The sequence below is a fragment of the Cebus imitator genome, unplaced genomic scaffold, assembly GCF_001604975.1.
Source record: "Cebus imitator isolate Cc_AM_T3 unplaced genomic scaffold, Cebus_imitator-1.0 Scaffold431, whole genome shotgun sequence".
Lineage (NCBI taxonomy): Eukaryota > Metazoa > Chordata > Mammalia > Primates > Cebidae > Cebus > Cebus imitator.
Window position 1 is genome coordinate 483,796 of NW_016107746.1, and position 20,811 is coordinate 504,606.

General features: G+C 38.1%; 1 protein-coding gene across 2 annotated transcripts in view; it reads right to left on the reverse strand.

The window, feature by feature from the left end:
* The window catches only part of ANKRD22 (ankyrin repeat domain 22), a 32,292-nt gene extending 11,919 nt beyond the window's left edge, over positions 1–20,373 (reverse strand). For both annotated transcript variants that reach the window (XM_017510118.2, XM_037731919.1), the window contains exon 1: positions 19,985–20,373. In XM_017510118.2, the coding sequence (XP_017365607.1) occupies positions 19,985–20,005 (21 nt within the window). In that variant the 5' untranslated portion in view covers positions 20,006–20,373. The remainder of the gene's footprint in view (positions 1–19,984) is intronic.
* Positions 20,374–20,811: the final 438 nt, after the last annotated feature.

The following is a 20,811-nucleotide window of genomic DNA, read 5'->3' on the forward strand; positions in this document are numbered from 1 at the left end:
TCTGTTTTAGTTCTTTGTAAATTCTGGATATCAGCCCTAGTTCAACCATTGTGGAAGACAGTGTGGCGATTCCTCAAGGACCTAGAAGTAGGAATTCCATTTGACCCAGCAATCCCATTACTGAGTATATATCCAAAGGATTATAAATCATTCTACTATAAGGACACGTGCACACAAATGTTCATTGCAGCACTGTTTACAATAGCAAAGACCTGGAACCAACCCAAATGTCCATCGATGATAGACTGGACAGGGAAAATGTGACACATATACACCATGGAATACTATGCAGCCACAAAAAATGATGAGTTCGTGTCCTTTGTAGGGACATGGATGAATCTGGAAACCATCATTCTCAGCAAACTGACACAAAAGCAAAAGATCAAACACCGCATGTTCTCACTTATAGGCGGGTGTTGAACAATGAGAACACATGGACACAGGGAGGGGAGCACTACACTCTGGGGTCTGTTGGGGGGAATAGGGGAGGGACAGTGGGGGGTGGGGAGTTGGGGAGAGATAACATGGGGAGAAATGCCAAATATGGGGTGATGGGGAGGAAGGCAGCAAATCACGCTGCCACGTGTGTACCTATGAAACAATCTTGCATGTCCTTCACATGTAACCCAAAACCTAAAATGTAATAAAATAAGTTTAAAAAAAAGATAAAATAGAAAGCAGGTATATGGGGGAAAGTTTAGGGCAGCACTAGTGATGAAATAAGACCTACATAGCACCTTGTGTTAAACAAGCTCAACATAGCAGAAAAGACAGGTTTTTAGGCAAATAATATCCAAACAACAAATTATATGATTAAATGCAATTGATTAGATGCTGTTTATAAAAAGTATTATACAGAGCTTCATAAGGTACCCCGGGAGTTTAATAGCAAGACTTCAGGTAGCCTCATCTTGTCCTCTTTTCCTCCTCTGCTCCAGCCCTCCTCGACTTCTGTTCTTCAAAATTTGGTTGAACCAAACCATGTTTGGTACCTTCCATCTGGGCATCTGCCCTGAATACTCCCTCCTCATAGAGCACACCCCCTGCCCTTCATCTGAATAACACCTAGCTCACCCTTCATGTCATAATTTAATTTTCACTTTATCTAAAAGTCTTTTCTGACTCCCAACATTCAGTATCTCTCCCTGACAGCAACTGACATAAATGTAACTCTTTTCTTAATTATGTACAATCAGTATTTTGGGCTAGCATCAATCAGAAGAGGTTTGAGGCGGTGCTGAGAAGGAAGGCACTGAAGATGAGGCTGTAAACTCCAGGCAGCTAAAGGATATATCCATCAATTCACTGCTATTTCCCAGCATTCAGCACAGCACTTGGCACATGGGAGGCAAACACCAAATATTTTTAGACTAATTTTCATTAGATAATGTTTTCTAAAAAGCATTTAGAATAATACCTGGAATATGGATGGTGCTTAATGTATGAAAGTTATCATTATTGCTACTGTCATTCTTTAATAATCAAGTCAAACTCCTACTTGTGTGCCAGTCACAGGTGCCAGAGAATAGAGTATAAAATATGCTATCTTGTCTGTGTAAAATGTATCTGTCAAGTGGGAAACAGGACAGACACACACACACACAAAGTAAACAACAAGGAAAAAGTTTTTTGGGTAGGGGTAGGTACATAAGCACCTGTGGAAACTGGGACAGATCAAAGGGAAAGTCAAGTGGGTGTATTTGCTAATAAACTGCAGTTCTAACATAGCCAAATATCACAATAAGTGAACTCTAATACACTCTTAAACCTAATGGCCCACTCATGAAAGAAACATCCTAAAGAAAATTAACTGAGCAGCAATTAAAGGCAAACTTCTGTACCTTAAAAATGAAATAAACATGATACATGGGCTTTAAGTTTCGCTTGAAATGCACAATTACACAAATCACCTATTCTGTTATCCTGAAGTCTTCCCTTTGCTAAGCCTTCCATCAGTTGGACACTTCAGTGTCTCAGTGTACTGTGTGGCTGATGTAGAAAGGGCTGGGGCAGTTGAAACACTTATCTTGTGTCAGAAAAACAGGATGTAATCATGTCTCTGTTACTATCTCCCCCGGTGACTGTGGACAATTCACTTCCCTACTCTATCTCTGTGCCCTCAGTCATTAAATGAAGGAGAGAAGCAGAAGTTCCTTTGGGTTTTCACATTCTATTACTTCTGGAACTCTAGTCTCAACCAACAAATCTTCCACATCACTGCTGGAGTCCAGGGTTACGTCAACACAATAGTGCTTTAAAACCTTCAGTGACTTGCCATTGTCCTAGCAGCAGTGCCCAGTCATTTGGATTTCAAAAATAAGTAAACCAAAACTAAATGCAGCAAGACAATGTAAAGTCAACAACTCTTAATTTTGCCAATTAAATGTATTAAAAACAATACTATTATTTCATAAAAGATATTTTAATAAATACAAAGATAAATGAAGAATATTTTAATAAAATATGTAAGGGTATAATCACCAGCGGGTGGGGGAAGCAGTTCTTTATCTTGGATAGATTTAGTTTTATAAAAAAATTCATTTTATTGTCCTTTTTAAAGATTTTGCTATAAACTAATGAAAAGTTAATAATAGAGTGATTAGCAGTGACCACTACTCATCAAGCATTTGAAAGGTGATAGTCTACCATGAAGCGCTTAAAAACAAACGGCATTAGAGCTTTTTTTTTCTTTTCAAAAATATTTACATTACAACTTAAAAAAAAACCTAGAATATTTCATACAGTAATCTGGCTTTCCAGCTTCTCTTTAAAAATAAAAAGTTTTGGCCAGGTCTGGTGGCTCACATCTGTAATCTTGCACTTTGCAAGGCTGAAGGGGGTGGATCATCTGAAGTCAGGAGTTCGAGATCATCCTGGCCAACATGACAAAACCCTGTCCCAAATAAATAAATAAATAAATAAATAAATAAATAAATAAAATTAGCCAAGTGTGGTGGGCAGTGCCTATAATCCCAGCTGCTCAGGAGGCTGAGACAGGAGAATTGTTTGAACCTGGGGATGGGGGTGGAGGTTGCAGGAAGCCGAGATTGTGCCACTTCACCTCAGGCTGGGTGAAAGAGCGAAACTGTCTCAAATTTTTTTAAAAAGGGCAAGTTTTGATAACACTGGGCCTATATTCCTGTAGAATACCAAATAACTGGTGCTTAGTGGCAGTGACTCCAATTCTGCACAGTCCCCACTATTACCCATCACATTACACTGGCTCATTTCACTCCTCTGTGTTACCTGCCTGGTAACATAGACCTGCCTTTGCCTCCAGAAGCTCTCTGCTTGGGCTTCTCAAAATCTACACTGAGAGTTAACCAAAAAGAGGAAGAGGAAAAGATAGGGAGTTGTTTTGCAAGAGTCACTCAGTGCTTTTGAGGACGTTCTCAACCCCGTTTGAGCAATATTACTTAAAATACTAACCCTGTCTTATCTTTAGTCTTTCTTAGGCTTCTTAGGTCCAAGACACAGAGTTACCAGGAAGCTAAGTGTCTTCCTTCTCGGTTGAAGTGTACAAGTACAGTCATCCTTCACTTCACAACAGGGATACGTTCTGAGAAATGTGTTGTTAGGTGATTTTGTCACTGTGTGAACATCGCAGAGTGTACTTACACAAATCTAGTTGTAGAGCCTCTTACTAATATGGCATAGCCTGTGGCTCCTAAGCTTAAAACCTGTATGGCATGTTACTGTACAGAATACTGTAGGCAGGTGTAATATAGTTGTAAGTATTTGTGCATCTAAACACAGGTGAACATATAAAATTATACAGTAAAAATATAGTGTAAAAGGTAAAATGGCACACCTGCATAGGACAGCTCCATTATAATCTCATAGGACCACTGCTGTATATGCTGTTCATCGCTGACTGTGACGTCATGTGGTACATGGCTGTAATTTAATGTGAGAGTCGCACTAACAGCTGAGAAGACTCTATGCTGTTACGAACTTTCGTTTTCCACCAGGGGGCAGCTCAGCGTAAGAAAAGCACTGACAGCAGACAAGAACAGTAGAAAGGGCTGGTTGACAAGCCAGGAAGGAAAAAGAGAAGGGGCTGTCTGTCTGTTTGGGTTGCTGGAAAAGCTATCATAAATTCCTTTTGACCCCTGAAGCTTCTGGAATTTGGGGGCACCCTGGGTGTAGAAGAAACACACCTGGGAAATTATTATAATAACTATCCCCTAAGAGTCTCAGAAGCCTTCTGTCCATCCTCACTGCTAAAGTGCTACTTCAGATCTTCATCATTCTCACTAAGACTATTGCACACAATTCTTTTAATCTCACATTTCCCATTTGCCTTTTTTCCAACTTCATCTCCTACCACTCTCTTATCCACACCCTTGACCTAAATAAAGGTATGTGGGGTTTTTGTTGTTGTTTATTTGTTTGTTTGTTTTTTGAGACAGGTTCTCACTCTGCTGCCCAGGCTGGAGTGCAGTGGAGCGGTCTCCAGTCACTGCAACCTTTGTCTCCCAGGTTCATGTGATTCTCCTGCCTCAGCTTCCTGAGTAGTTGGGATTACAGGCATGAGCCACCATGCCCAGCTAAATTTTTGTATTTTTAGTAGAGACAGGTTTCACCATGTTGGTCAGGCTGATCTCGAACTCCTTAACATCATAATCCACCCACCTTGGCCTCTCAAAGTGCTGGGATTACAGGCATGAGCCACCATGCCTGGTGAGGTATGTGTGTTATTAACAGCCATCTCCTCAGCTAGACTGTAAACTATATAAGGGCACTGTAGTTACAGGAGGCTACATCATGTTTGTACTGATTCATCATTGGATCCCCAGTATCTAACCTAGTGATTGACACAGGGTAGGCCTTCAATGTGTATTTAGTGATTAAGAGAAGAAACAAATTATAAGATGAGCTAACAGTTATTGAGTAGCTCAATTATTCTACTTTAATCCTCACAGCAACCCTATAAAGTCATATTAATATACTGATTTTGCACAGACAAAACTAAGGGAAATTGTCTTCATTGGCCAAAGTCACATAGTTCACCAATGGCAGGGCCAAGAGTCAAATCAAGGGGAATGACTGCAGAATGCATACATTCCATCTCCAATTACTTCAGTCTTGATAATCAGCCTTCATAATGTCTTCTAGCTACAAGATTTTGCATTTGAGATTTGCATCTAAAATTAAGCTACAGTCTATACTCTTGAGATATTGATCTGTCTGCTTGTGGCATTGGCTTGCTGGTGCTTGGTTATATATCCAGGCTCCTTCTCCAACCTGACCCAGAATCAGCAATATCCACCAAGAGATAAGAAGTGTCATCAGAGAGGCTGCAGGAGAAACCAGAAAAAGATAAGACCCAAAGGCAAAGGAGAGAAAGTTTCAAGAAGGGAGACAAAAAGATCATGGGATTTGACCATTAGCAGCCATGCAGAGGCCAATTTTCATACAGTGATGGGGCTGAAGGAAGAATATAATAGAGAGACCTGAGTACATTGCCTATGAAGAATTAGAAGATGCAATTGGAGAGGAATTGTGGTCAGTTTGGCAGTGAACAAGCTGTTAGTGAAAGCTAGAGACTTTGAAGAGACAGTAGCAGTGTCCAGGCAACGTTCTGCACGTTTGTAGGTGAAGTGGTTACAAATCCAGGCTCTGGAAGCAAACCCTCTGTGTTCCAATCTCATCTCCGCAACTTAGCAGCTGTGTTATGTGCACAACCTACCTAAACTCTTTGTGCTAAGCTTCCTTCTGCTTTTGATAATCATGCCTTCTTTATTAAATTTCAGAAATAATTAAATGTAACTCTGTAGATGAAGCACTTTGCTCAGATCTGAGTCACAACAAACCCTTAATTAATGTTAGCTACTCTTATAATTAATAAAGCATAAGGAGCCAAGGAAGATGGATAGGAGCAGTTATGAGAGGGTAAATAATCGCTCAAAGAGAGTGAAGAGATGATAGGATGGAGAGCATTAAAATGGAAGCATTAGTCTCCTACACAGAAGGAAAATTCTGGCTCTGAGGCCAAAGCAAGGGAGAAATGAGAGTTATGTGGATGGAAAGAACTTTAGACTGAAATTTTTGCCAGAAAGTCGGAGGTTTGATCTTTGTTCATTATACTACTATATATTTGTCATAAGTAGGTATAGCTAGATAATTGATATGCTTTGGCTGTGTCTCCACCTGAATCTCATCTTGAATTGTAGCTCCCTTAATTCCCACATGTTGTTCGAGGCAATTGAATCATGGGGGTGCGTCTTTCCTGTGCTGTTCTCATGATAGTGAATAAGTCACCAGATTTGATAGTTTTTTAAAGGGAAATTCCCTTATACAAGCTGTCTCTTGCCAGCTTTCATGATTGACTTTGCTCATTTGCTTTTTGCCATGATTATGAGGCCTCCTCAGCCATGTGGAACTGTGAGTCAATTAAACTTCTTCCTTGATAAGCCTTGGGTATATCTTTATTAGCAGCATGAGAACAGACTAACACAATAATTAAATAAATAGCATTGTCATTTAAACAGATGAATGGATTAATGGCAGGAGATGTGACTGAGGCAAGGGTAGATGAGGCTTTTGAGCATGGTGGGGAAGATTTTGAATAGTCATAATTTACCTACATGAAATGAATAAAAATATTAAATGGCTTTGAAAACCAGGTTGTAGAAACACAGTAAGAAGATGCCATCGACTGAGCCTACAGTGCAAGTTTGTGATTTTCTTCAGCAAACCTAGGTGAGGGAAGAGTGTAGAAAGTAAAGAGCCCAAGAGCAAGGATTAGCAAACACATCTGTCAGGCAAAGGAAATGAGAGGAGAGTGGTTTACCATGAAATTCAGACTGAATGGGCATCATATGTCAGCCAGGTAAAGACAAATGAACTTGCATAAAGAGAGAGACAAGCAAATAGAAACACAGAGAAGGATCAGAGCAGAGTTTATAAATCTGGTCTATTAGGAAAGTAACCAGTCAAGAAGTTATAATGAGAGATATTACAGATAAACTCTGTCTGGGGATGAGAAGTCAAGGGTGGGCTTGTTGAGTGTCTGATTTAGAGTAGAAACACAGGTCAAGAAGAGAAAATGAGGCTTATGGATGTTGAGATCACTGAGGATGACCCCAGGGGACAGAAAGAAATGGGTACTTGTGCTCCAGGGAGGTGGAAGTGGGCCTTGGAATACAGTGGACAGAAATGAGAACTCAGAGAAAGGGTCCTAAGCAAAGATTTCAAGTAAGAAATCGAGCCATGGTCAAAAAATGACAATGGTGACCCAGAAAGAGACTGAATCAGCAACCACCATGAGAGAGGGTGTCATAATGCCCAGGAAAAGCCAGGTTTCAGTGAAGGCACAGAGGAAAACAGGCAAGTAGGTGAGGAAAAGATTGAAGGGAAGCAGTATTTACCCACAGGGTGCATGAGTTCCCATGGGCTAACCTGTGAACAACACTCCCTAGAGCTGTGCTCTGGACCACCTGAGAAGCTAAGGCACAGGATTAATAGGTCCCACTTACTAACTTTTCTCTTCAATCTCACCTAACAATCTCCTCTTTGGCCATAATTTTGTGGTGATTTCTGGGGCATTCCATGTTCATTTCTGTCCTTTGCACTTGCATGTGATCTATATGGCTGGCTTCCTGCTAGGCCAGATCAAGTATCAGCCCATGTATCACCTCCTCAGAGAGGCATTCCCTGACCACTCAGTCTGCCAGCCCAGGCACTCTCTCTCTCACATCATCTTGTTTTATCTTCTTAAGTTACATTAATTGGTATTAAAATTGGATGTGCTGTGCCCAGTTTCCTAGAGAGTGAGGTATCTATGACTTTTGCCTAATTTTTAAAGTGTCCCTTAGTGGGCCAACTGTGTGTAAACCCTGCTGTTCTGCAAGCTCTCCCATCTCTGATAAGGTTAATCTCCTCACTTCTATGTTTGGGCTACCTGCTTGCCACCCTTACACCTTTTAAATTGTGCTATCCATTCTTCAAGGCCCATCTCACGGTTCATCTCCAAGAAATCTCTTTCATATTTCCTACCTGTAGCAGGAAATATACAGAACCTCAAGCAGCTCATTGGCCTTAAATGAGCTGGTGGGTTAATTGTAGTCTTCTTAATTAGACTGCAACCTTCTGGAAGTTAGGCTTCCATGAGGTCAGTCACCCAGAACATGGATAAAAGTCATTTGTTGGTTGACACACTGATTCATCCAACTTGGCTGGAAAGTGAGGCTGGGGAAGGGGTTGATGCTTAGAAGGTAATAGATCATATAAGAAGCAGGACAATATTTCACCTCAGTGATTCTCAACCTTGACTAAGTAATATTAGGGCACTTTAAAAAATATGGTCCAGGACCCACTATTGACCAATTAAATAAGAATCTGTAGGAATAGGAGGGGAGCATTAGCGCTATTTAAATTTTCCTGGTGATTCTGATGCACAGTGAGGGTTGAGAATCTCTGCAAAGGTAAAAGAAACAAGCCCCCAAAATGGAAGTAAAAACTTAATGTAACATTGCAGCTTTTAAATTCATATTAGCTAAGGAGCATTCAAAACTCTGAAATCATGGAATATTAAGAATTTTTTTTTATCCTTTAGCCTTCCCACACGTCTTTCTTTAAAAGTAGCCAAGAATTTGGTGGTAAAGTTTCACTCTGTCCACTTTCCATCTTACTTGTCCAGGCACTAAAATGTAAGAAGTGTCCGTGGGTAGAATATGATGCACCTGGTATATTGATGATTAACTGTATGTATTACTTAATAATGTTTTGCACTGCTCTAAGTATAATAGATCTCACAGCTGGAAAAATACTTGGTATTACTTTAATAATGTAGAAATATCTGAACAACTTGTACCATTATGGATGTCTTTAAAAGCAAAGCTTCCCCCCAATTACCCCCACTTTTTAGTGTTGTTTTCTCTAAAATACAATGGAGCTTCTGCAATTCCCAGTCTAAGGGAAAGACTGTGTAGAATTTTGCCTGTGGCTCAGAGGAATTGGTTCACTGTTTATTAGACATGTCCGTGCTATAAGCTCCCCTCACTTAAAATGTTCCATAAAAATGTCTGACATGGATTTGTAGGTTTTGGAGCAAAATGATTCCAGTAAAAAGCCCTGTGATTCATGAAATGTCTTCTCAGAAAAGGAAGGAAAATATTTTTCTTTGTTTTCAAGTTAAGAAAACTTGGGGAATGATAATAAACACCTATTGGGTTTAATTTGATTTCTACAATTAATCCCAAGCCTTTATTTCTGATGACTCATTCTTCATGTACTGTATTTCATAAATTCCTTAGTAAATTTCTTCCTTCAGACAAATAAAAAAGGCACAGTAATTTTTTAAAGGGCGTTTTAGGCCTGCTCAGTCTTCACGTAACATGAAGGAAGGCCCCAGCACCGGTGGAAACATGTAGAGCAGTCATGGCTTCTCATGGACAGTAGCAGAAGGGGAAATAGAGCAGGAAACATATTTATCTGTGTTTTCTATTCTTTCTCCAGAAAGGTCTGCTTGAGAACATGATGTTATGTTCCTTGCCAGGAAGCTAAAGAAACCCCATTGCCACACTTCTGACTCCAGAACATCGGAAACTCTGACGTCATGAGGACCAGGGAAAAGCAGAAGAGTCTTCACCTCCAGTGATGAGGAGAAAGGGTGGAGGAAGAATGGTTTCTGGCTGCTAGGAAATGGCAAATCGGAAGCCCTGATACCCTCCTACTGCCTTAGACCACCACAGAGGTAGACACAGAGAAGAGAAAAATGTGCTCATAACTGGGTAATATCCAGCTCTACAAAAGAAAGGAGTAAGAGAAAAGAAAGGAAGAAAAAGAAAGGAAAGAAAGAAAGAAGAAAGAAAGAAAGAAAGAGGAAGGGAGGGAGGGAGGGAAAGAAAACCTTCTTTGTGGTCTTCTTTCATTTCATTGGTATAACTACTCCCACCTGGCTAGTTTCAAGCTACCAAGGAGAGGGCACTGACCTCAGAGTCAGGCAAAATTGGCTTTCACAAACCAGTTCAAGCTAACTCTGGCCAGCTCTAGCCAGCTCCAACACACCAACAATAGGAACTGGCATACATTTCCGTTAAAGTAAATTATAATGGAGACTGGGCTTTAAGAAATTCTGGGCCAGACAAATCCATTTAAACTTCATAAGTACAGTAATCTTAACCTTGCTCAATTTGCAAACATAAGCAAAACTTACCTTAGGCTATTTCTTGTAAATCCCTATATTAAAGAAAAATGAAACAAGGTTAACTAATAAGAAGCCTAACTTACATAGAGACTTTTCAGCAGAAATGACCAAATAAAGCAACTATATAACTACAACCAATCAAATATTTTCTTTGTTTTACTTTCTTGTTCACCCTGTAAAAGCCTTCTTTTTGCATCCCCTCCAAGAAACCCCCAAACCACAGCTGTCCAATTCATGAATTGGTATTTGCTCAGATAAACTGTTTTGAGGTTTACTGTGCCTCAGTTTACCTTTTGACATCCCAAGACTTTTTTGCACTGTCTTATTCTCAACCTAGAAAACAGTTTGGTTGGGGAAGTGCCCAGGACTTGAACTCTCAGAGGCCAATGTCTCTAAATATTTAATGGGTCCAAATAGGTATTTTAGCACTAAGTCTCTAAATCTAAGTCTCCTTTGGGGGGAAAAAAAAAACAGTAAAAAGTTTAACAGTAATAATAACTACTATATACTGAACTGTTTTTGTATGTCATCTGTAATGCTAAGCACCTTAGCAGCATCTTATTTAACTGTTACAGCAATCTTAGAACAGAAATAATATTATCCCACTTTACAGATGAGGAAACAGGCTCAGAGCTCTTTTTAGCTGGTAAATAGCGTAACTAGAATTTATACTCTGGTCTATCTAACTCCACAACCAGTGTTTTAACCCATTAAACCTCTCTCCACTCCTATGCAACTCCATGCACTAATTTATCGTAAACTCTACCCACAAAAGTTCCAGGAGTGCCTAGAGTCCTTGGTTATTTTCTTCAATTATTTCAACAGACTTTGAGTTCTCAATACTTGCCAAGAACTGTGCTAGGCTCTAGGAATACAGAGATGATTAAAACCAAGTAGACACTCAGAGTAGCATTCATCACATTCTGTATCACATTATATGACAATCCTTCCCTAGCATCTGCAGAGTTAACAACATTACAAAAATCCGCTTAAATTCGTTAAAGAATTTGGGTTAGAGGACTAGCATGTAAGTAAACCTATTAAAACAACTACAAATGTTTCACATACTTGGAAAAATAATGATAGGAAACATATCAGTGACATTTCACACATTGTAATGTAGTAATAATAGACAAGGTGCTATGAATTTTCCTTACCAACTCTTGCTTACAGGAAATTTTATAGACCTACTCTGATTTGTAGTTTCAATAATAATCTTGCAAATAGTCTTTACTCCATTTTGGATCATACACATATTGAAGACATTTATTTTTTTTCCTCTCTGGCTCTTCATCCAAATGTATGATGACTTTCTGATTTTATGTTCCAGAAATTACCACTACTTCCCAGATAGAGGCTGACTTCCATTAGAGTGCAGCTCTGAAGCCACTGTTTCTTGCCCTCATTTTCATTTACTTTTCTCAAGGAAGGCTTCTCTATAAAAGCTTCTTCTCTCACCTATCATCTACTTCATCTCCTTTTCCTAAAATCAACTCTTACCTCCAATTTCTTGTGTCTTGAATACACTGTGGGGGAAAAATTGTTATTCGCATCTATAGAAATGGGAAGTCCTGTAGTTGCTGATAGACCTCATCCGATCTTGTTTTAAGCATGATATGATCTTGGTACTGCTGGCAAAGCCACAAATCGTTCATAAATAGTGCCAAAATCCCCTTTCTAGTCCTCATCACACCTAATCTTAAGCATGTTAGGAGAAAACATTGCCGTTGCAGAAATGCTCGCTTGATTCTGAAGATTCATGTGGTCCGCTGGTGCGTCAAGGCAACGAGCGTATTTTTCAACTCTTCAAATTTTTACCTTAGTGGCACCAGTTTGCTGGAAAAGGGTGTGAACATTAGTGGCACCAGTTAGCTAGAAAAGGGTGTGAACATTAGGGTTCCAGGATTAGTCATATTATTTCAGTGTAACAAGTAACATTTTGGTTATTACTATAAAGCCTAATTAAAATAAATTTGACCATTAAAGGCAGGAAAGTCAAGTTGTGGCAAATTAGAAATCAACTAACATGAAGAATTTCCCACAAGGAGGACTGATTGAGAGAATAATTTGTGTCTGGTCTTATGACCGCAGTAAACTCTTTGGAGAAAACCAGTGTTTTATTCTCACATTCGTATAACTCTCACATAACCTACTACATTATTTTCTACAAGGTAGACACATGTTCATTAAACCGACATTTAGGGCAAGGAAGCTATCATTATACCTTCCTCTTCAGCATCCTGCAAACTGGGAATCATGAAAATCATAACACCTAGGACTCTCAAAATAAATCAACTTTCATCTAATAATCTCAACATTTAAAAAAACAATTATAATACTTCAGTAAAGCAAAGTAAGAGAATACATAGAGAATGACAAGGCCACTCTTTTAGATCTACTGAGGGTGAGATTCAAGCAGAGATCCACGATCTGTCTTAAATGAAGGAGTGAGCCAGGTAACTTTCAGGGGGAAGAAACTTCCAGACAAAGGAAACCCAACTGTCAGGTCCTTTGAGACAAGAGCTTGATTTGATGTGTTCTGGGAATAGCAGGAAGGTCAGTACGGCTGCATGTGCAAGGGGAGTGGCAGGAAATTTGAGAGGTAAATGGGACCACGGAACGTTGGGCTTCGTAGGCCATGGTTAGGACTTTGAATTTTATGTTTGAAGGGAAACATTAGCAGAGTTTTGACACAATCTACCTTAAGTTTAGAAATTTAGTTTTAAGACTTCCCTGTTAATTAGCATTTGAACCATTTTGTTGTATTAAATAGTACTTCAAGGGTTCCCGAATAGTAAACACCTCCCATTCTCATCTCTTTTTTGGTTTTCCAAAAAAGGTATTTCTAGTCTTAATAATTTTAAGATTAGGAGAGCTATGTATTAAGAGCTGTTTATATAACATAAATAAGCATTACAGACTTTTAATTAAAATAATTATTGCTTAGAATCTAAGGAATCTTTATGGCTAAAACAAAGATCTCTTTTACGGCTTCTTATCTCATCTCAAACAATCTAGATTTCCTTTTAAACAATACAAGTGGGATTTTCTTAGTGGATTTTTTTAAAAACCCCACAATTTATCTAGCTGAAAATTATTTGTTATTTCAATATATATATACAAACATATATGAAAGAAGAGCTTATATTGTAGAAGGCATATGTAAATAAAATGACTTATTTTTCCCCTTAGAAAACAAGTTTATTGAAGGATTTTTTGCTCTCCCACTTTCTCCTTGATATTAGTGGGGATGAGCTTTGAACCTGTCTTCTGAACCCAACAGCTGGCTTCTTAACAATTATACATTCCTGCTGTTGGCTCTGAGACAAGCAGGACTTCTGGGGAACATGCTGTTTTGTCCTGTCCTGTCCTCTCACAAAACTTTAGAAACTCATTTTTTATCTCATCACTTTTGGTACTGATCATCTCACTTCATATATAAAACTTGAAGCTCCCTAAGTTTTCATTTTTGAATAAGGAAGGATGTGTTTCCCTCCGCCCCCCAAAAATCTCCTGTTTGACTAAATGCTTATGTTTATTGAGTGTTACAAGCTCCAAGTTTCCCAAGGGAGGTTGTCCTCTAATAGTGCCTTCCATCTCTGGCAAAACCATACCTTCCTATAATGACCTGGTATCCTTTGCTATCTCTACATTCTTTCCCTACCTAAACTCATCCCTTCTTTTGGCTTTAAATACCATGTATATGCAGACCACTCCTAAATTATTATCTCTTGCTCGAGCCTTTCCTTAAATACATTTCCTGTATTCATCTTCCATCCCCACCTGGATATCTCACAGGTACCGCTAACATACCATGTCCAAATAGAACCCTGAGACGCGTCCTTCCTTCTGCCCCTTTCGGAGTGTTATCATCTCATCAGCACTGCCATCCACTGACTGGCTTAAGGCAGAATCCTGAGTATCAACCTTAATTTGTTACATTCCTTCACTGCCAACTTACAAACCAGGAAATCTTTAAGTTAAAAATTTATCTAAAATTCATGGAGTAGTCTAATGCAATGATCATTATTCCTCCATAAACTACTGTAACAGCTTCCTTCCAGGGTCCAGCTTCTCCTCCGGCATCTCTCTACTTTATTCTCCCATGCTACTTTTTAAACACTAATCATCATGTTGTTCTTCTTCTTAATATCCTTTATTTGCTTTCCATTGTGTTTTGCATGAAATCTAAATTTCTCATGTTGGCCTACAAGACCTACATGATCTGGTCCATGACAACCTCTTTACAGTGTTAACCATCATCCTTATCATCAGTATTATCACAATCACCTTGATTCAGAACCATTGCTGCTATTTCACCATTGCTTAATAAATGAGCAACTCAAGCCTCATTATCAGTGTTAAAAATTTCTTCAATAGCAACTTCTTCCAACTTACTGATGGACTCTGAAGGTATATTTTTTATATGTAAGGAGGTAAGAAATCTGTTTTTTTCTCACTTGACATACAGAATCATTCAAAGTCACTACTTTGTTCACTATCCTCACTGAACATAGTCGCAGGGCAGAGGTTATCCCAGACATGCACAACTGTCTTTAGTTACTGCATTACAAGCACTGGCAACAGCATATACAACAGTCTTTATGCAAAACACCGACACCTATGTTTACTGTTGGTAACATGCTGTTTAAGAAAACGTTTTTATATTTACTCTTCATTGATCTAAGGATACCCTTCTCACATGGCCAAATTAATAAAGTCACATTTGGGGAAAAGCACATGGCATAAGCATTACTTTTGATGAGAATTTTAGCTGGAGAAAAAGCAGAAAATTTGTTAAGGGATAACAAAATCTTGCAGCCTTCATCCAGTCCAGCTTCCCTGCCATGAGCGTGAGCCACTTGTATAAAATGTTTATGAAAACAATCAGAAAAGATGTCCCTGGTGACCCATGCCTTCTATTAGCATAATAATGGACTAGGAAGAAATTCCCTCTTTGAAAATACTGAGGATTCAAGCTTTTGCCTATTACAGCAGGTTTACTTTTGTGTGTGCCCACTTCATTAGCACATCCTGGCACAATTATCCTGTTTTTGGTACCCTGGTTTCCTGCAGGGCCTGTCTCATCAGCTGAAGGCAGTGTCTTTCTGAGGCAACAATACCAAAACAGTGATGTTTCATCAGCACTAAAGATTTGATCTAGTGTGAGATTTTTATCAATGATGATCTTGGCAAACTCATCAATAAATTTCTCTGCTGCTTTCTGATCAGCAGATATTTTGTCACTACAAATATTTGAAAATTTTCATGCCATGTTTATTTACAGTTCTTTTAAAATTTCAGTTCATGGTGATAGATCTTTGCTTGCTTTATGATCAGCCTATCATTAAATGACATGTGTTCTTTGTAATGCTGATAGATCCAGTTTTTCAATACACAATTGAGATCTTCATTTTTAGCTTTCTGGAGTGTTTTTTAAAATTTTTCATTAACTTCAGCCTAGGACTTCAACAGTTCATCCTGCTGTTTCTTTGAGTCATTTAGGGCGGTCATTTCAACACCATATTCTTTTTTTATTGTTTCTTTTTTGAGATGGAGCTCCAGGATAGAGTGCAGTGGTGCGATCTCAAGCTCACTACAACCTCTGCCTCCTGGATTCCAACCATTCTCCTGCCTCAGCCTCCCAAGTAGCTAGGATTACAGGCATGTGCCTCTAGGCCCAGCTAATTTTTCTATTTTTAGTCGAGACAGGGTTTCACCTTGTTGGCCAGGCTGGTCTCAAACTTCTGACCTCAGGTGATCAGCCCAGCTTGGCCTCCCAAAGTGCTGGGATTACAGACATGAGCCACTGTGCTGAGCCTCAACACCATACTCTTTTATAAGACATTTTACATATAAGACATATAAGACATTTTACATCTTCCGTAAGACATTATGCTACTGTCCAATTTATCCAAAGCTTGACTTTCTGTGTTATAAGTATACATAAATGCTTCCTTTCTTTCTTATCACTGTTACCTATAAGTATCTGCAGACCTTTTTGATATTTTCAACAGTATATTTGCATCACAGAGTAGAGAATAAGAAAAAACACACACACACAGACAAATGCACATAAATCTTGGCCCCATGGAGGCAGAGCTGTGAATCTGCTGTAAGCTCATTCATTCTGCACAGGTGCCATTTATTATAATTATATATATTTTTACCCTTTGTGGACTTGTTTTCATGGGGAAATCTGGGTGTGCATCAAAAAAACATATCACAACTGAAAGGGGCTGGGAAAGTCTTTTTTCTCTTGTTAATGCTGAATAAACTGTGTGTTGTGCACCTGCATTTTGACTGTGACCCATCACATGAGGTCAAATAGGAAATTTTCTACTGTGTTATGTTGGTGCTCAAATATTTGGGGTTTTTGAGCACTTCCACTCAAATTTTCAGATTAGGGATCCCAACATGTACATGCCAGAAACTAGCAGATGCCTGAAATATAGTGTGTACTCACTAAATGTGGTTGATTAAACAAATGGATGGATGAATGAATAAATAAATAAATATGTACAAATTTTCAATCCTGGTTTATTTCCATATGTGAAAGTTATCATTTTCTCTCTGAACTGTTGTGACATCATAACATTATAATTTATAAAATTACTTTCAATTATACAAGGAAAGAATTAGAAAACCAGTTGGGATAGAAATGCCTGATTCTCTTCTTGCATATGTTGTTGAATACCAAAAACCTGCTAGGAGTTCATACATAAACAAAGTAGATGAAGAGAGCCGGGAAGATGGTGAGAATGCAATTTTTCTCTACTGTCTCTGCCTTGCCTTTCTCATATCACAGAATGACACAGTGTTAAGTGTTAAGCCATATCTCATTCAGCTCTCTTGTTTTACGATATTAAAACTGTGACTCAGAGAGATTAAATAACTTCCCCACAAATCCCACAAAGTTCCTGGCACAATCAGGACTAAAATATAGGTCTTCTTGACTTTAGTCCAATGGTCATTCAGTTAGTCATATCTCTATTCCTGTAGCCCCTAAATTCTCTTCCTTAACTGTACCAACTTTCCCAATAAAATTTGCTTGACCTAAATTTCTCTCTTGTATATTTAAAGATTGTCTTGAAATATACAATAGACATTGTATATTTCAAGACAATCTTTCTGTTTTTTGAACTATATTTTCTTTTTCTATAGTAACATCAGCTTCTCTGAAAAACATATCCATCACCAAAGGATTAATTTTAAGTGTGTATGTGTGTGTGTGTGTGTGTGTGTGTGTGTGTGTGTGCATCCTTTTACTCACAGCCTTATAATGAGATCTTCCCAACATTTAAAGGGATACATCATTTAAGATATGATTTTCAAGAAATGCTTTTTGGGGCCTGTGTCTGCAGCTGACAGGATCAAAAGTCTATAAAAGATTCTTTAAGTCTCCAAAGTATTAGTTCCTGAGCTCTTTAAAGTTCTCAGCATTTTTCTTCTTTCCAATTTTTGAACTACTTCGCAATGCAACAGTTCTCTGTTGCAAGGTGGTAGTAGAATGTATCTCATTGGACCTGAATTTAGTTTACCCATTCTTTCCACTAAGGGAAAAGGGTACTATCCTAGTGAGAAGAACACTGGCAGAACAGCAGAGTGCTTAAGACCAACTCTCTTATGGAGCATGACATTTCTGTTAAAATAATAAGTAGTAAAATAATTTAGTAGGTCAGCAGTTATATAAGAAGAATCTCTTGAATGAGTAAACACAGGACCTATTTCCTAGTCACTAATCTCCAGCCAATAAGCACTTTTCAACTGTGTAACTCTGAGCTAGGGGCTGCCTTTTCCTGAGTTTCTTCATTTGACTTTTATAAGATTGCTGTGTTAAATGAATTAATAAATATAAAGTGCTTAAAATAGGGCCTGATATATTAGAAGCCCAAAGTAAATGTTTGTTACTATTATAAATAATATGAACAAGTATCTTTGATAAGGGTTTAAATGATTCAGACTTGTTTAAAAGTCCACCTTACACAGTTGGAGTTACTTATTCAAAATTAGGGCCTCTCCCTGAGCTCTAAGCTTATCCTCTAGCAGATTTCAAGACCAACTCTCTGGGATCCTCCCTCATTCTCTCCTTCTTTCTTAAAAATATATATTACATAACTATTAGCACTGCAAAGATCTAAGGAAAAATGATAATCCTATGTCCCCAATCTAGAAGAGCATCCAACACTCAAAGTGGGGGAAGATTTTTTAAATACAGATTCTTCCAGGCAACATAGGACCAGGGATACAACAGGCTTGTTTCTTGTCCTGAATGAGTAACTCACACAGTCTTTATCCTTAAGAAACACAGAGCAAATTGTATATAACAAATGAGTAGGCTATGTTTAAATATTTAAAAGATATTAAGAGATTTCTATTTAATTTTAAAGAGTTTCTCAACCTCTTTAAAATTATAGATGAAGGGTCCTACTTCAGACTTTCTACATCAAAATACCTGAGGAGGAGACTGAGCTTTTTTTTTTTTTTTTTTTTTGTATCACATATAATTCCCACATGCAATCTGAAAAATTAACCAAAATGCAGAATCTAAGGTCCCACCCAAATTTACAGACCAAGAATCTGCATTGAAACCAGACCTTCAGAAGACCTGTATGCACATTAAAATGGGAAAAGCACTGGCCTGTGGTAGTCTTTCTTTCTCGAGATGGTGGTAAACAGATCACCCCTACGTCAGAACCACCTGGGATGCTCCTTTTTAAAAGTATACTTCTGTATCCTACCACAGACTGAGTGAAACAGACCCTCTGGGTTGGAATCCCTTGAAATTGCATTTCAAACAAATTTCTCTCCTTGACAGTTGGGCAATCTAAAGTTTGAGAGTTACCAGAGTAGCATTTTAGAACACTACATGCTGTGTCATTTTCGTATATATGATCTCTTCATGAGACTAAAATCACTGAGCAAGACATACCCAGAGGTATAAACCAAACACTACGTTTGTACACGCAGAGATATATACACACACATGGCGTTAGAAATAACTGCACGTAAATTGTCTTTAATACTAGAAGATCAAACCTATCCAAGGAGGTTCCCTGAGCACCTGCAATGAAATGCAGATTAACCAGTTAATTGTGTCAGAGAGGAGAGGGAGTAAATTATGTATAATGATATCATTACACCTCTTGTACTCTTGCTTCAATATTACTTGCTTGTACTTTCTTGAAACATTATTAAAAATCCATTTGATTCTAATAAGTTACTTCTAATAGAAGTAAAAGTACTTTTCTATCCAAAAGATGTGAAAAGAAAATAATCAAAATATATTGTTATTATTTCTCTTCCACATAGTGATAGTCTTTACTAATAATTACTAAAGGCAAATTTCCCTTCAAATAACCAGGCTGAAAGGTGGTACTCTGGTCATGCGGTTCCATAAAAGAGGCAGCCAATCTTTTAGATATTTAGAAAATCCAGTTGGGTAAAATTTTCTCTTTTTCTCTGAGTGTTTATCATGAGAAAAGCATAACTCAAACTCAGTTTTGTCCCAGTTATCCCTGCAAACATCTGGACACTATGAAATATGTATCATGCCCATCTCAACTTAGATCTAGCTAACATTTTAGAATAACAAAATAATTTATCTTAAACTATTAAGAATATCACAAAGAATAACACATAGGACTTTATTTTCCTGAGTTAATGCTCCCCCAGGGAGTTGAACAGACAAATATATATATATATATATACATATATATATATATATATATATATGTATATATATATACTAACAGGGATAGAAAATTGCATTTGAAAAGCATGAGCAATTTTTAACATCTTTGGAACTCTGCTATCAGAAAGGTGACATACCTCAGAGTATAGGATTCCCATGCTGGTCCTTCACGGGCTTACTTCACCTCTACAGCTCCTTGAATCTTCCAGAGGTATTTCTATTGAATATCAAAATCCTTCCTGGCTGAGAGGAAGGTCCCTAGAAGTCCAAGCTGGTGGCAAGCTTCAGGAATGGTTTTCTAGAAAATACCTGTGAGTGCTTTTCTAGCAGCTCAGGCAGCAGCACACCTTCCAGAGAGCCCAGCGCAATGAAACAAAGGCACTTGTGTCATGTGTAATGACCCAAGCCTGTATCATCTAATGTTACAACCCTGAGGAGCCGGTTTCTGAGTCATATTTGCTTTGCCAGTGGTAACATGCAGGAAAGAAGGAAGCAAAGTTCAGAGAGGAAGAAAAGCTCTTACGTTGACAGGAAGGACTCAGGGTTCAAACCAAGGTACTGTATTTCAGACATTTCCTAATCAAAATCTGGTTTTCAGTGACCATTGAAAAAGGCTAGAGACCAACAAACTTACTTTTGAGAGCCATACGTATCTAGCAAAGAACTTGAATAATAGTCTTCAAAATTCTCAGGCTAACAAATAACACTTTTCCAGCTATTTATGCAGTTTTGTAAACTAATAAATTTAGTAACATAATAAATCTTAAGTTGCCTTAAATCTTACGATACTATTCACACATTTAGCTAGTCAAATTACTTTATAATCAATTTAAAAATCGTAAGTCTAAAATCAGTTACACTATTTTGCATTTTAAATTGCATCATCAATTTATCAAACATGCCAGTAGGCCAAATGCCTTAAACATGGTAAACATTTTATATACTACATATCAATTATTCACAC